Source organism: Haliotis cracherodii, unplaced genomic scaffold (genome assembly GCF_022045235.1).
Source record: "Haliotis cracherodii isolate W230 unplaced genomic scaffold, xgHalCrac1.p SCAF_6, whole genome shotgun sequence".
In the NCBI taxonomy this organism is placed as follows: Eukaryota; Metazoa; Mollusca; class Gastropoda; order Lepetellida; family Haliotidae; genus Haliotis; species Haliotis cracherodii.
In genome coordinates this window covers 16,013,206-16,026,899 of record NW_027266319.1, presented here as the reverse complement: position 1 = coordinate 16,026,899, position 13,694 = coordinate 16,013,206, and the positions used below count along the sequence as shown (strand labels likewise).

The window sequence follows — 13,694 nt, the reverse complement described above, 5'->3', positions numbered from 1 at the left end:
CATTTTATGGCTTTTCCTACACATCTTTCTGTTTTGATATAGTTTAATATAGTGTATCTATATTAGCATGTCGCTAATTGTAGTCTACTGTTCCCCAATGACGTTATTATTGAAATACAGGTACGTTACAAATCAGACTTATTTTGGTAGATATGCCAAGAAAAAAGTTTGTAAAGGTACCCATGTAGCTGTCATTTATCCAATAATCAAGCAAAAAAATACCCAGCAGAAATACTTAAAATATGTGATGACAGGAGACACGGTACGTGAGTGAGTGAGTAAGTGAGTTGTGTTTCACGTCGCTTTGAAGAATATATAAGTTATATACCACGGCGAGTGTATACTTCGTGGAAATTTCAACATTTATCTTCTGATGAGATCAACCGGATCGAAACTATGACGTACAATGTGCAGTATTCCAGTTGCAGTGTTTAAGACGTTTATGTGATGGCTGGATATTGTATGGTGATAGAGAGGCGCAGTTCATGGGCGGATACAGCTTTTTTTAAAAAGGGGGGGGGGGGGGGGGGGGGGCACAATTAAGTTCTATTTATTGTCTTTGGTGGTAATTTATACAGAAATAAAGATTTTTTTCGAAATAAAAAATGGGTGGCTTAATAGATGTTAACTCGTTCGCCCGCCACGCCGAAGCACACGCTGAAAGCAGCGTAAATCCATATATATACTCACACACGTCCTTAAATCAAAAGCAATTAACTATACGGCGGCGGTGGGGTAGGGGTAGATTAAAGACGTCACACACCGGGTTCTATTCCCCACGTTGGTACAATGTATGAAGCACATTTCAGGTAGCCCCCCGCCGTGATATTGCTGGAATGTTGCTAAAAGCAGCGTAAAACCATACTCACATATTCACGTTCTAAATCTTCAACATCTTTGACAGGTTATCATCTGCAGAACTCGCCTCGTTGCCTTGTGCAAGGTGTATATTTTGTGCTTCGGTTTCGACGTTGCCATTAGTTTTTATTTTGAGTGAAACTTATACATTGTATCTGTGTAATGAGACTATGTATGAATTGTTAGATCGATATACATCATAAAATTGGACCTTGTTTACAGAAATGACGATGTGTCTTTTACTTGAATCAAGCGATCTTCATAGTCCTTTTAGATGAGCGAAGCAGTCGTAGAATATACACAACGCATGGAACATTTTCTATGTCCACGTTATCTGCCAAGAATGAGAATGTATGTTCAGCCAGTGAAATTACTTTGTTTCTCGTTTAAGCAATATTCCAGCTATATGACGCCAGACGGCGGTCTGTAAATAATCGAGTCTGGACCAGACAATCCAGTGATTGAAATCATGAGCATCGATCTACGCAATTGGGATACGATGCGATGTATTTACCAAGTCAACGAGCCTGACCACCCGATCTCGTTAGTGGCCTTTTACGACAAGCATAGTCGCCTTTCGCGGCAAGCATGAGTTGCTGAAGACCAGTTCCACCCCGGCTCTTCACGGGTCATGAAATTACTTAGTCTAAATAAAATTCAATTCTGCATTTATGGCTGTTGTGTCGTATGTTAAGTATGAATCTGACCTAAAGGTTTCAAAAGCCGAAAAATCCTCAAAAACTCTTTGTGTGCATGAAATAAACTAGTGTCCAAAAGAAACGATACCAACTTATTTTCAAAATTATTTTTTACTAAGTGAATTGTCTAGTATGAAATCATGCCAATTCGTATTGCACATCCCAAACACAGCATAGTCGATAAAAAAATACCGGGAACACGTGATCACTTCCGGGAAAAATGTAAATTTCGTGAAAGTGACATTTCCCTCTCTAGCATGTTCTGCACGTGCATAAAAAACTGTATAAAACGGCTGATCAGACACGTTGATAACACAGCAACAAAAAGAACACAAGATATGCCACGTTTGACAGCCATCGAGAGAGAGAGAACCGTTGGAATGGTCCAACAAGGAGCGTCACACGTCGACGTCGCCAGAAGGTTGGGCTGCGCACGCATCACTATCACCAGGTTGATGCAGCGGTTACGTCAGACAGGTCAGACGTCAGACAGGCCCAGGAGTGGAAGACCACGAGTAACCACGCCCCGTGAAGATCGTTACATATGGGTATTACACCTGAGGAACCGCACCGTAACAGCGACGTCCACGGCGGCTACAGCACTGGGACACAGGATCAGTCGACAGACCGTCTACAGGAGACTACGGCAGTATGGTATCCGGCCACGTCATCCCTACCGCGGACCGCTCCTGACGCCTCGACACCGGAACAACAGACTGATCTGGGCCAGGCGAGTTCGACGTTGGCAACGGCGGGACTGGGCACGTGTTATGTTCTCTGATGAGAGCAGATTCCTCATCTTCAGAAACGATGGACGGCAGCTTGTATACCGACGATTTGGTGAACGTTTGGCGCCTAACTGTATCCAACAGGTCCGGCCGTTTGGAGGTGGAGGGTTAATGGTTTGGGGTGGCATATGTGGTGACGTCAAAACGATGCTTGTCGTAATTCGTGGAAACCTGAATGCACAGCGTTATCTTGATGACATCCTACGGCCTGTTGTGGTGCCCTTTATTCAGCAACAGCCTCGTGGACTCCTTTTCCAACATGACAATGCAAGGCCACACACAGCAAGATTGACACGGAACTTCCTTGCCAACGCCAACGTACAGGTTTTGCCATGGCCCGCATGTTCACCGGACATGAATCACATCGAGCACTTATGGGACCACCTCGATCGGCAAATCCGACGTCGCCGTGTGCCTCCAGTCAACGTCCAGAACTTGGAACGATGTCTCCTCGAGGAATGGCAACGCATCACTCCCAACGTCATCAGACGTTTGACGTTATCAGTCCGTAGGCGTGTTCTGGCATGTATTGATGCTCACGGTGGACATACCCGCTACTGACTTGACTTTGAGACGTGTGATGTGACATTTCCCGTTGTTTCTGTGATCAGCGCTCTAACGAAATGTTCATTTTTCGACCCCACTCATCTTTAAAGGCTTATCATATTGGTTGTACAGATTTTATTGAAATGAAATTTTTGTACAGATGTTGTGAAAGGATTTCTCAAAAGCATAACACCAATCCTAAACTTCTGCATTGTTTAGTTTTCTTTTATGTCGTTGCAAACAGGTGGTATCGTTTCTTTTGGACACTAGTGTATATGGTTTGGCCATCGTTCTGAAACAAAATAATTATAACTTTTATTTCGACAGTGTTTTGAAGGATATGGACCTCAAATAATATTTTCTTTTAACCCCTATTAACTAAAAAAGTCGCCTGGACAAGTTACTGTTATTATTCATGAACTTAATACAATCTGTGCGCTAAACAGTATTACCACCAGGTGTATGCAGGTGTGATGAATAATCGATATGTCTGCAAAGCCATGAGTGTTTACGATCTGTGACGCGTGGAGGCAGTTTTGTTTTCTCCGACAAAATACTAGATTCCACATCTTCTGGACTCAGGTAGGGGACGCGGACGACCCTGGGCTCTGAGGCGCTGTAATTCGCCATGGTTGCGCCCCATGGACGTGTCAGGATCCGCTGACATCGGTTTCTATCCCAGATTCGCCCTGACTATGACCTTTCATCTGACAGTTTGACTTCGGTTTCGACCAGCTTAACATTCGATAATTCACTCACTCACTCACTCACTCACTCACTCGAAGCAATTAACTATACGGCGGCGGTGGGATAGCCTAACGTTCAAAGACGTCACACTGAAGGCCCGGGTTTGATTCCCCACATGGGTACAATGTATGAAGCACATTTCTGGAGTCCCCCGTCGTGATATTGCTTTAATATTGCTAAAAAGCACATCTTCAAGTTCAGTACTTTAGATGATTCCATTGTTTGTGTCAAAACCGGCTTCACCAACAAAAGCTTCATTCGTGTATTTATCCCATTTACTGAATTCGGGTAATTCCAACAGAACAATGTACCCGTTACTCTAAATCGGATCGGATTCGTCAACAATAACATTAGTCTTCGCCACCTTATCAGATAATCGGAGTCGCACTTAGGCTTTGTATATGAAATCCCTCGCAAACCATTGATTATGTGGGCGGTCAGGAGCCCACGAGCTGATATATGCTGCATTCGACTTGGTTAAATAATGCTATTAACTTATTGACAGACTCGCGTGATTAAGTGCTAATATTGACGCCGAAACTGTCGCTGAAATTACTACCGGTTTTTCCATGCATATCCCGAGGAGAGATCGTGTTTATTGCGAGGCTGACATCTGTAACACAGCTGTCAAAACAATAGGGTATCGCGGGTATATAAACCTGTACAAGTTCTGCAAAAAAACTTTAAATATACATTTTTACGTGTCTTTTAGCGTTTAGTATTATGCAAGATTTACATTTATACTAATTTAATGAGTTGAAAATGTTCATGTGCTGGTTAGTGTCTGCAGAGATAGGATATTGTATTATATACCAGTGCATATTTCACACATTATTAAAAGTGCGTATTCATGTGATATTCGGGCGTTCTATGAATGCTTATTAATGTATTTAGAGGTTAACGTTATTACACAATGAAACAATTTAATGACAGAATGTTAGTCAAGTATTTAGTTCATAGGTTTTAACATTCTTAAAACTATCTTATGAAAAAAGCTCTGAATTCCACATCACTTATGGATATGCTCTAACGCATCACAGCATATATAGATATATACAGAGAAGGGGACAGTGAGATAATAAAAAAAATTCACTTATAGGGGACAGTAAGGGAGCTGAAAATAAACAGGGATTGTATGGATGTATTAATATATCAGGCTATATGAATCAGAGCCTGCTACCTGCTATGTGATTGTGGGCCACTGGACAAAATACAGGCCCCAGGACAACATACAGGCCCTAGGACAACATACGGGCCTAGGACAACATACAGGCCCTAGGACAACATTCAGGCCCTAGGACAACATACAGTCCCTAGGACAAAATACAGACCCTAGGACAACATACAGGCCCTGCGACAACCTACAGACCCTAGGACAACATACAGGCCCTAGGACAACATATAGGCCCTGGGACAACATTCAGGCCCTAGGACAACACACAGGCCCTAGGACAACGCACAAGCCCTAGGACAACATACAGTCCCTATAGGACAACATACAGGCCCTAGGACAACTTACAGGCCCTGTGACAACATACAGACCCTAGGACAACTTACAGGCCCCAGGACAACATACAGGCCCTATGACAACACACAGGCCCTAGGACAACATACAGGCCCTAGGACAACACACAGGCCCTAGGACAACATACAGGCCCTGCGACAACATACATACTCTAGGACAACATACAGGCCCTAGGACAACATACAGGCCCTAGGACAACATACAGGCCCTAGGACAACAAACAGGCCCTGCGACAACATACATACTCTAGGACAACATACAGGCCCTAGGACAACATACAGGCCCTAGGACAACATACAGGCCCTAGGACAACATACAGGCCCTAAGACAACGCACAGGCCCTAGGACAACATACAGGCCCTAGGACAACATACAGTCCCTATAGGACAACATACAGGCCCTAGGACAACATACAGGCCCTGCGACAACATACAGACCCTAGGACAACTTACAGGCCCCAGGACAACATACAGGCCCTAGGACAACATACAGGCCCTAGGACAACATACAGGCCCTAGGACAACGCACAGGCCCTAAGACAACATACAGGCCTTAGGACAACACACAGGCCCTAGGACAACATACAGGCCCTAGGACAACATACAGGCCCTAGGACAACTGATTGTAACTGCTATCTTATTGTTTTTATAATATACGGAAATAAACACAAGACATCAATTGTAAATATACCCGAGTGACATGAATCAGTTTTGTTGCCAAAATGAGCGAATTGATGTTGTTTTACATTTGAAGACCACGAAAGACATCACTACAATCGGATGTTTCAAGTTTAGGCTTATTTCTAACCAATTCCACAACGGTGTTGTCGGTGTTATTGAACAAGCATATAAGAATGTCTCATACCAATCACATTACTTTCGAATCTTGTCCCCCCTATTGCTATAAGTAGAGGCGTCACGTTTTATCGAATCTGAAAAACACGGTCGGCAATTCTTGACCCCAACAGCATTATATCACAACAAACATTGACTGAACAGACATCCCGAACACTTAGGCTGAATAGACAGAAGAAAAAGTATATGGACTTCTATTCATCAGCAGTGCGGATCTTTCTCACAGTCCACACACCTACCACTGGAGCGGTATTGTCGGGGTTGGACATACAGCATATCGCACACTGTGGAGGAATTTTCCACACGAATACTTTTACATTCGGTGTTGACAATGTCTTATCTCAGTAAGACGCGCGAGTGTCACTGGAGGTATAAGTGCTCCCTGCCTGCTATCGTATTTATGTTGAAAGTTGGCCCAAACACCTATACACCAGCCGTGTTATGAATAGTCGCCGGAGCAACTAATTTGCATACGAATTGGAGGTGAGAGTTACCATGCTCGCGGGAGAGCGATTCACTCACGATGTGGAAATGACAGTGTCTATGGATTTATACCTAACGGAGGATTTCAAACTGGACATGGACACAGAAAATTAATTCATCTAGGGAAAAGTGAAAGTTGGAGGATGGCCCACAAACAGGTAAATTAGAATTTTTTAACTTGAGCTGTGGTGGGGGTCGGCCGTGATGACAGTTATCATACTCCGCGACCACTGTTTAGAGGGATAACTTGTCAAAGTTACGTGAAGATTATATGTTAATGACATCGTGCATTCACCATCGGTAGTCTGGGTTTATACTTATATTAATATGTATCTACTCATAAAACAATGTTGCAATACAAAAAAAAACCACAGTAAATTTAATATTGTTATCCCGATAGAATTTATGTTGACATTTTGTAAAGAATGTCGTGGTTTAATACGGTAGTAAAAAGTGTGTGGATAAATGTTATACTGTCTATGAGATCGAATCTGTAAACTGTTTTCCTGGGATTTGTCTTTAGAGGGTGACTATGATGTAAATCAAAGCTTGTGTGACACAAACAATTTTGTGATCATGTTTACTAATGATTTTGTTACTCCCCTGGGATAAACATGAAACGTAGATGACATATTGGGTAGCGGTAGTGTAATAGAACAAGCGACTCCGAGGCATGAAATAGCGGTATAGTTCTTCAAGTACTAACGGTACATTGCATACCTGGGGGCCCCTGTGGGGTCACGTGGAACTGAACTAGCTTGCCTTTCTAATGGACCGAAAGAAACGATTGATTCGCGAAGCCCAGGTAAGCTTTTGCTGTAGACAATGGAAATGGAAAATGGCTAACACTTGCTTTGACTGGGAATTGATTGAATGATTGATTGGGGTGATGCATGAGTTGATTTCGCTAAGTCAGTGGCTTTCTTCTTGTCTGTTTTAATCAACTGTTTCTGTAATGAGAAACTGGACCGTTAATTAATAGTTTCTAAATAGGATACACATGGATACACTGTGCTGTTAATTTCTTAATGTAATATTTTGTTAATAGTTGTATATTTGGCAGACAGAGAACATAGCCAGGCCGTAAGATGGTAGAAACATTGAAGACTGAAGGCGGATGGAACGTGGGATAGGGAATATGGATAGAGAGGTGGCAGGGTAGTGGTGAAATGACAGGTTGTTTGATGGTAGGGAATATGGATAGAGAGGTGGCAGGGTAGTGGGGAAATGACAGGTTGCTAGAGGTTAGGGAATATGGATAGAGAGGTGGCAGGGTTGTGGTGAAATGACAGGTTGTTAGAGGGTAGGGAATATGGATAGAGAGGTGGCAGGGTGGTGGTGAAATGACAGGATGTTAGAGGGTAGGGAATATGGATAGAGAGGTGGCAGGGTAGTGGTGAAAAATCAGGTTGCTAGAGGGTAGGGAATATGGATAGAGAGGTGGCAGGGTAGTGGGGAAATCACAGGTTGTTAGAGGGTAGGGAATATTGGTGGACAGGTGGTTGGGTGGTAAGGGATTTTGGTATGCAGATAGTTAGATGTAGGTAATATTGGTATGCAGATGGTTAGATGGTAGGGAATATTGGTATGCAGATGGTTAGATGGTAGGGGATATTGGTAGGCAGATGGTTAGATGGTAGGGAATACTAGTATGAAGATGGTAAGATGGTAGGATATATTGGTATGCAGATGTTAGACGGTAGGGGATATTGGTATGCAGATGGTTAGATGGTAGGGAATATTAGTATGCAGGTGGTTAGATGGTAGGATATATTGGTATGCATATGGTTAGATGGTAGGGGATATTGGTATGCAGATGGTTAGAAGGTAGGGGATATTGGTAGGCAGATGATAAGATGGTAGGGGATATTGGTAGGCAGATGGTTAGATGGTAGGGGATATTGGTATGCAGATGGTTAGAAGGTAGGGGATATTGGTATGCAGATGGTTAGATGGTAGGGAATATTGATATGCAGATGGTTAGATGGTAGGGGATATTAGTATGTTGATGGTTAGATGGTAGGGAATATTGGTAGGCAGATGGTTAGATGGTAGGGAATATTGGTATGCAGATGGCTTGATGGTAAGGAACATTGGTATGCAGATGGTAAGATGGTAGGTTATAATGGTATGCAGATGGTTAGATGGTACGTTATATTGGTATGCAGATGGTTAGAAGGTAGGGTATATTGGTATGCAGATGGTTAGATGGTAGGTTATAATGGTATGCAAATGTAAGATGGTAGGGTATATTGGTATGCAGATGGTTAGATGGTAGGAGATATTGGAAGGCAGATGGTTAGATGGTAGGTTATAATGGTATGCAGATGTAAGATGGTAGGGTATATTGGTATGCAGATGGTTAGATGGTAGGAGATATTGGAAGGCAGATGGTTAGATGGTACGGTATATTGGTATGCAGATGTTTAGAAGGTAGGGTATATTGGTATGCAGATGGTAAGATGGTAGGTTATATTGGTATGTAGATTGTTAGATGGTAGGATATATTGGTAGACAGATGGTTAGATGTGGGGGAATGTTGGAATGCAGATGGTTAGATGGTAGGTTATATTGGTATGTAGATGGTTAGATGGTAGGGTCAGAAATCAGCAGGTGTATGTCAGCAATCAGTAGATATCAGGTCTGTAGCAGACAAACTAAGGATTGAAAATAAGAGAATCAGCCACAGCTTGATACCTGACATTAAGTCAACATTGGGACAAAATTAGTGCAGATGGGCCCACACAACATACAGGAATATATCTCATTTGTCTTGATATACCTAGTACTCACACCAGAGTAGCTGGTACATACACGATACAAAGGAGAGATTTGGAACAGTATTACCACAAATCAGATAAAGAAGGCTGATTTGAAATATTGAAAAAAGTTAGTGAAATATTGCTGTCTTTATGTCATATGATTTAATAGCGTTAATGGCTATGATTTATTTGGCCATATAAAGCATGTTTATTCCCTGGCTGTTGTAATCAGTGCAGATCAGCAGTAGTGGGCAGTGTGGTATCTGTACAGCCTATCTCTGTGGGTGGGTCTTTTATAGCCGTATTAGCACTGAAACAGGAAGTGATATAGCCCCTACAGGTACATAGCAGGGAATTATGGGAGTCCCTGATGCGATACAGATCTTCGTCCACATGGTTCTATTGCTGTGTATTAATCACTATGAAGCTGGAGTTTGGTTTCCGTAAACCTTCCCACATTTCTATTGAAAAATGTATTTTTTTTAGCTTTAGAAAATGATTGAAAAAATTCATTTGACTGACATAATAAATTGTAAAGAAGAGTTTTGTGTGAACAAAAACAAACTCACAATTTGTCTTTATTTCTTTATTCTACTACAAAAGATGTGTTTTTTTCACAAGGCCATCACAAGTTGATTATTTGTTCTTAGGATGTTTTTTTTTAATTAACTGACAGTACAAAGGGCATTACTTTTACAAATTATTATTATTATTATTCAGAGATTGGCCAGAATAAATAATTAATTAGTTGTGGCCTTAAAAAATAAACGGTTCAAATGGCTCTTTTTTAAAATAAATTTACAAGTTATTCTGCCAAATAAAAACATATTGCTGTTAATTATGTTGTAAATGGTGGAACTATCTGAAAACAAAACTGAGAACAGCCAAACTCTAATATGTATAACAGATAGCAGTTGTTATGAGTGTGTCTATGACTGCCCTGAACTTAAAAACCTCAGTGATTGCCCTAAACCTCAATATCTCTATGACTGCCCTGAACCTAAATGTCTATATGTTTGCCCTGAACCTAAATGTCTCTATGACTTCCCTGAACATAAATGTCTATATGACTGCCCTGAACCTGAATATCTCTATGACTGCCCTGTGGCACTCTTGATAAAATTACCTGTGAAGATCTGGGGTAGAATAGGTCTTCAGCAACCCATGCTTCCAATAAATGGCGACTATGCTTGTCGTAACAGGCCCCTTATGGGATCAGGCTTGCTGACTTGATTGATGCATGTCATCGTGTCCCAAGTGTGTAGATCGATGCTCATGATGTCGATCACTGGATTGTCTGGTCCAGACTTGATTATATACAGACTGTCATCATACAGCTGGAATATTGCCAAGTGTGGCATTAAACAACAAACAAAAACGTGATATAATTACACCCCTGCTATTGTAGTGTTGGTATATACTACTCAAAAGAAGTTAAGGGACACCTGATTCTTTTATAAACATTACTATAGGTAATCTGTTATGGCATAAAAGATCAACAATTGAAATATGAAAAAACTGGATGTTCTTTAACTTCTTTTGAGTAGTATATGATATTATATAGGTAGTATGTCGGCATCGGATAACCCAGTAGTAATTCTATTATGTTTCTGACGGCTATTACAGCTCTTATGACTCCTATCATGATAAAACATATTCTTGATGTGGATCTTATTATTATAGGAAAACTCAGTATAAATGTTGTATCATGATACTCCACCCAAATTCAGCAAAAACTTCCTGCAGTGCTAATACAGCCCACAGGAAACTTCAGATTGGAACATGTTTGCATGTCAATTATCTGAGTCTTTTTTCATGTGACCAATAAACAAATGTTCATTCAAACCAAGTAAGTGTATTTCAATATGATTTATAGTAGTGTCAAAACTAATCTTAACTGAACTAAAGAATAAAATTTATGAGGCCATTGGAGACCTGTCCACGATGAAGTGTGTGTAATTCTAGTCCTGCCATGTTGTCATGCATGATGGGAACCCTTACAACGAAGGTTCATATGGACAAATGTCAGGATTTTATTTCCTAGATACACCTGGTTGCTACTGTTTTTAATGCAGATTGTTTGTCGTACATTCAGTGATAATGATTAATAGATACAGCTGCAGTTCCTCGGACAGGTTGATTTATGGGCAGATTTAAACATATAAGGTGATTTCTTTCCTAACTTGATTTACGAACAGCCGATGCCAAATTTCACAAATGATGTTTGGAATAAATTATAAATTATTGTTTATCCTGTCGGTTCTTAACTAATTTCAGATATGAAAACATTCAAATCAGGTCCACCTGGAGAGGGAAGTAAGCCTTTGATTTCGTTAAGTTTTTTTGAATACGTTAAAGGCCTTTTTATGATTCTTGGGTTTTGGAAAAGCAAATGTGTAAACCTGTCAAAAAAAAGGCAATAGTGTAAATAGTGTTCTACTATTCTACTAAAATACCTGGATAAAGAACTCATTTCTACATAATGTTGACGTTATAGTGATTACACATTTGTCACCACTCGCCCCTTTCCGTAACCTGCAAAAAAGCTCGTCCCCCCATCGATGATTGTTATGTGCGAAAATATGACAAACCAATTAGAATGCGCGTATGTCTTCAAGTACTTCGGTCAAAGAATCCCTCAGGAATAAGTTTTGATGTTACATATGTCTTGCATTTAAAACTATACCCAAGATACAGTTAAATCTGTTCAATCATACTGTATAATAATGTAAGTCCCGATGTGATTTCAATAGCATCTGGAATATATGTGATTTATGGGGGAATCATTATGCAACAAGTTGACAATGCTTTTAGCTATGCCCGTTTGCACCTAGACGGAACCCAGTCGCAAAAATGGACACAAGAGGGTCACAAGTCGCTATTCGCCTTGTCCTGGAATAACATGAGTTAGTCACGAATGTGTGATTACACACAAGATATTTGTTTCAAAATATTTATGCTTTTCACACACTGAAATGTTCTCCTCTGAGAATAACAAAAGTAATTTTATGAAAACTTGGTTCAGGCAGGAGGAAAAATTTTTGTGCTGAAAGAAACATGTTCAACTGTTATCTTGCTAACACTGAAATAAGACCTGTTTTCCTGATGTGGGAGAAAGGATATATATAAGTATATAAGTATATATAATTTTTGGCATGGCCCAGTTCAATTATTTAAATGTAATTTAGAATTAACTTCAATATTTTTTGCATTTATGAAAGGATAAACAAAAAAAACAGTGTGCAAACTGTGGATATACATTTTTTTTTTTTTTTAAACGCCATACTCAGCAATATTCCAGCTCTATGACAGCAGTCTGTAAATAATCAAGTCTGAACCGGACAATCCAGTGATTGACATCATGTGATTTGCATCAACCAAGTCAGCAAACCAGACCACTTGATTCCGTTAGTAGCCTTTTACGACAAGCATAGTCACCTTTTACAGGAAGCATGGGTTGCTGAAGACCTATTCTACCCCGAATCTTCACAGATAATAAAAATAAATATATCTATCAATAATAGAAACTGATTCCTTATTTAAACTCTGCAAAAATCAGGAAACAGTATTCTGCTCGTGTGCATGGGATAATTGTTCTTCGGTTTATGTAAAATATTGCTTGGTTAGTCAATGACAAGCCATGGAATCACTTGCAAGATGTTTAGTTACTTTTGTAAGATTACGTGTCAGGTTCTTCTTTCAAACAGCAAAAATAATTGGACTTCATAAAACTTGGGAAATACCAAAGTGTAATATACTACTCAAAAGAAGTTAAGGATCACCCTATTCTTTCATATTGGTCATGTTAATCTGTCATGGCATGAGAGATTAACTATTGTAATATGAAAGAATCAGGTGATCCTTAACTTCTTTTGAGTAGTATATATTGGATGTACGTAATTGTTTAAACAAATCTTTTTTAATCCTCCATATTCAATGTTGCAACCAATATTCTATGTACATAAAGTTTTTCCATAGGGCTCAAGTACGCATTTATACCTAGTGACAATGAAGCAGAATTTTTTTGAAAGCAATAGTATGGAGCTTGAGAAGGGACATAAGGAGAGTTTAAGAGCCAGCCTATTAACTGATTTCCATTTTCAATCTGTCAGATACACAGCTAGGCCATGACGTGTCGACCTCACACAAGCGACTCAAGTGAAATAGTTTATCAAAGCCACTTTAACCAGGGAGTCCGATTGTTCACCAAACGGGCCATGGAAATTGCGCCTTGAGTTGTGTTATTAACACACTGTTAGTTCATTGTGAATATGTAGGTGCATGCTGTGACACATCTTCCCGAGGCAAGAGAGTTAACAAACTTTAAAAGTCCAGTTTCCACCCTTGCTGAACTAGGCTGGAATTCCCGATCGATCGTAGCGCCACCAGTGGCTATTACCAGTTATGTCCCTTCTAAGCCTCTCCTAACGTCC

The 13,694-nt window shown here is 40.4% G+C and overlaps 1 protein-coding gene across 1 annotated transcript in view; it reads left to right on the top strand.

Annotated features, from left to right (window-relative positions):
• The first annotated feature begins 6,609 nt into the window (after nucleotides 1-6,609).
• LOC139446275 (dynein axonemal heavy chain 3-like) overlaps nucleotides 6,610-13,694 on the top strand; it is a 178,323-nt gene continuing 171,238 nt past the window's right edge. Inside the window, exon 1 of the mRNA XM_071227629.1 lies at nucleotides 6,610-6,657. Within this exon, the coding sequence (XP_071083730.1) occupies nucleotides 6,643-6,657 (15 nt within the window). The 5' untranslated portion in view covers nucleotides 6,610-6,642. The remainder of the gene's footprint in view (nucleotides 6,658-13,694) is intronic.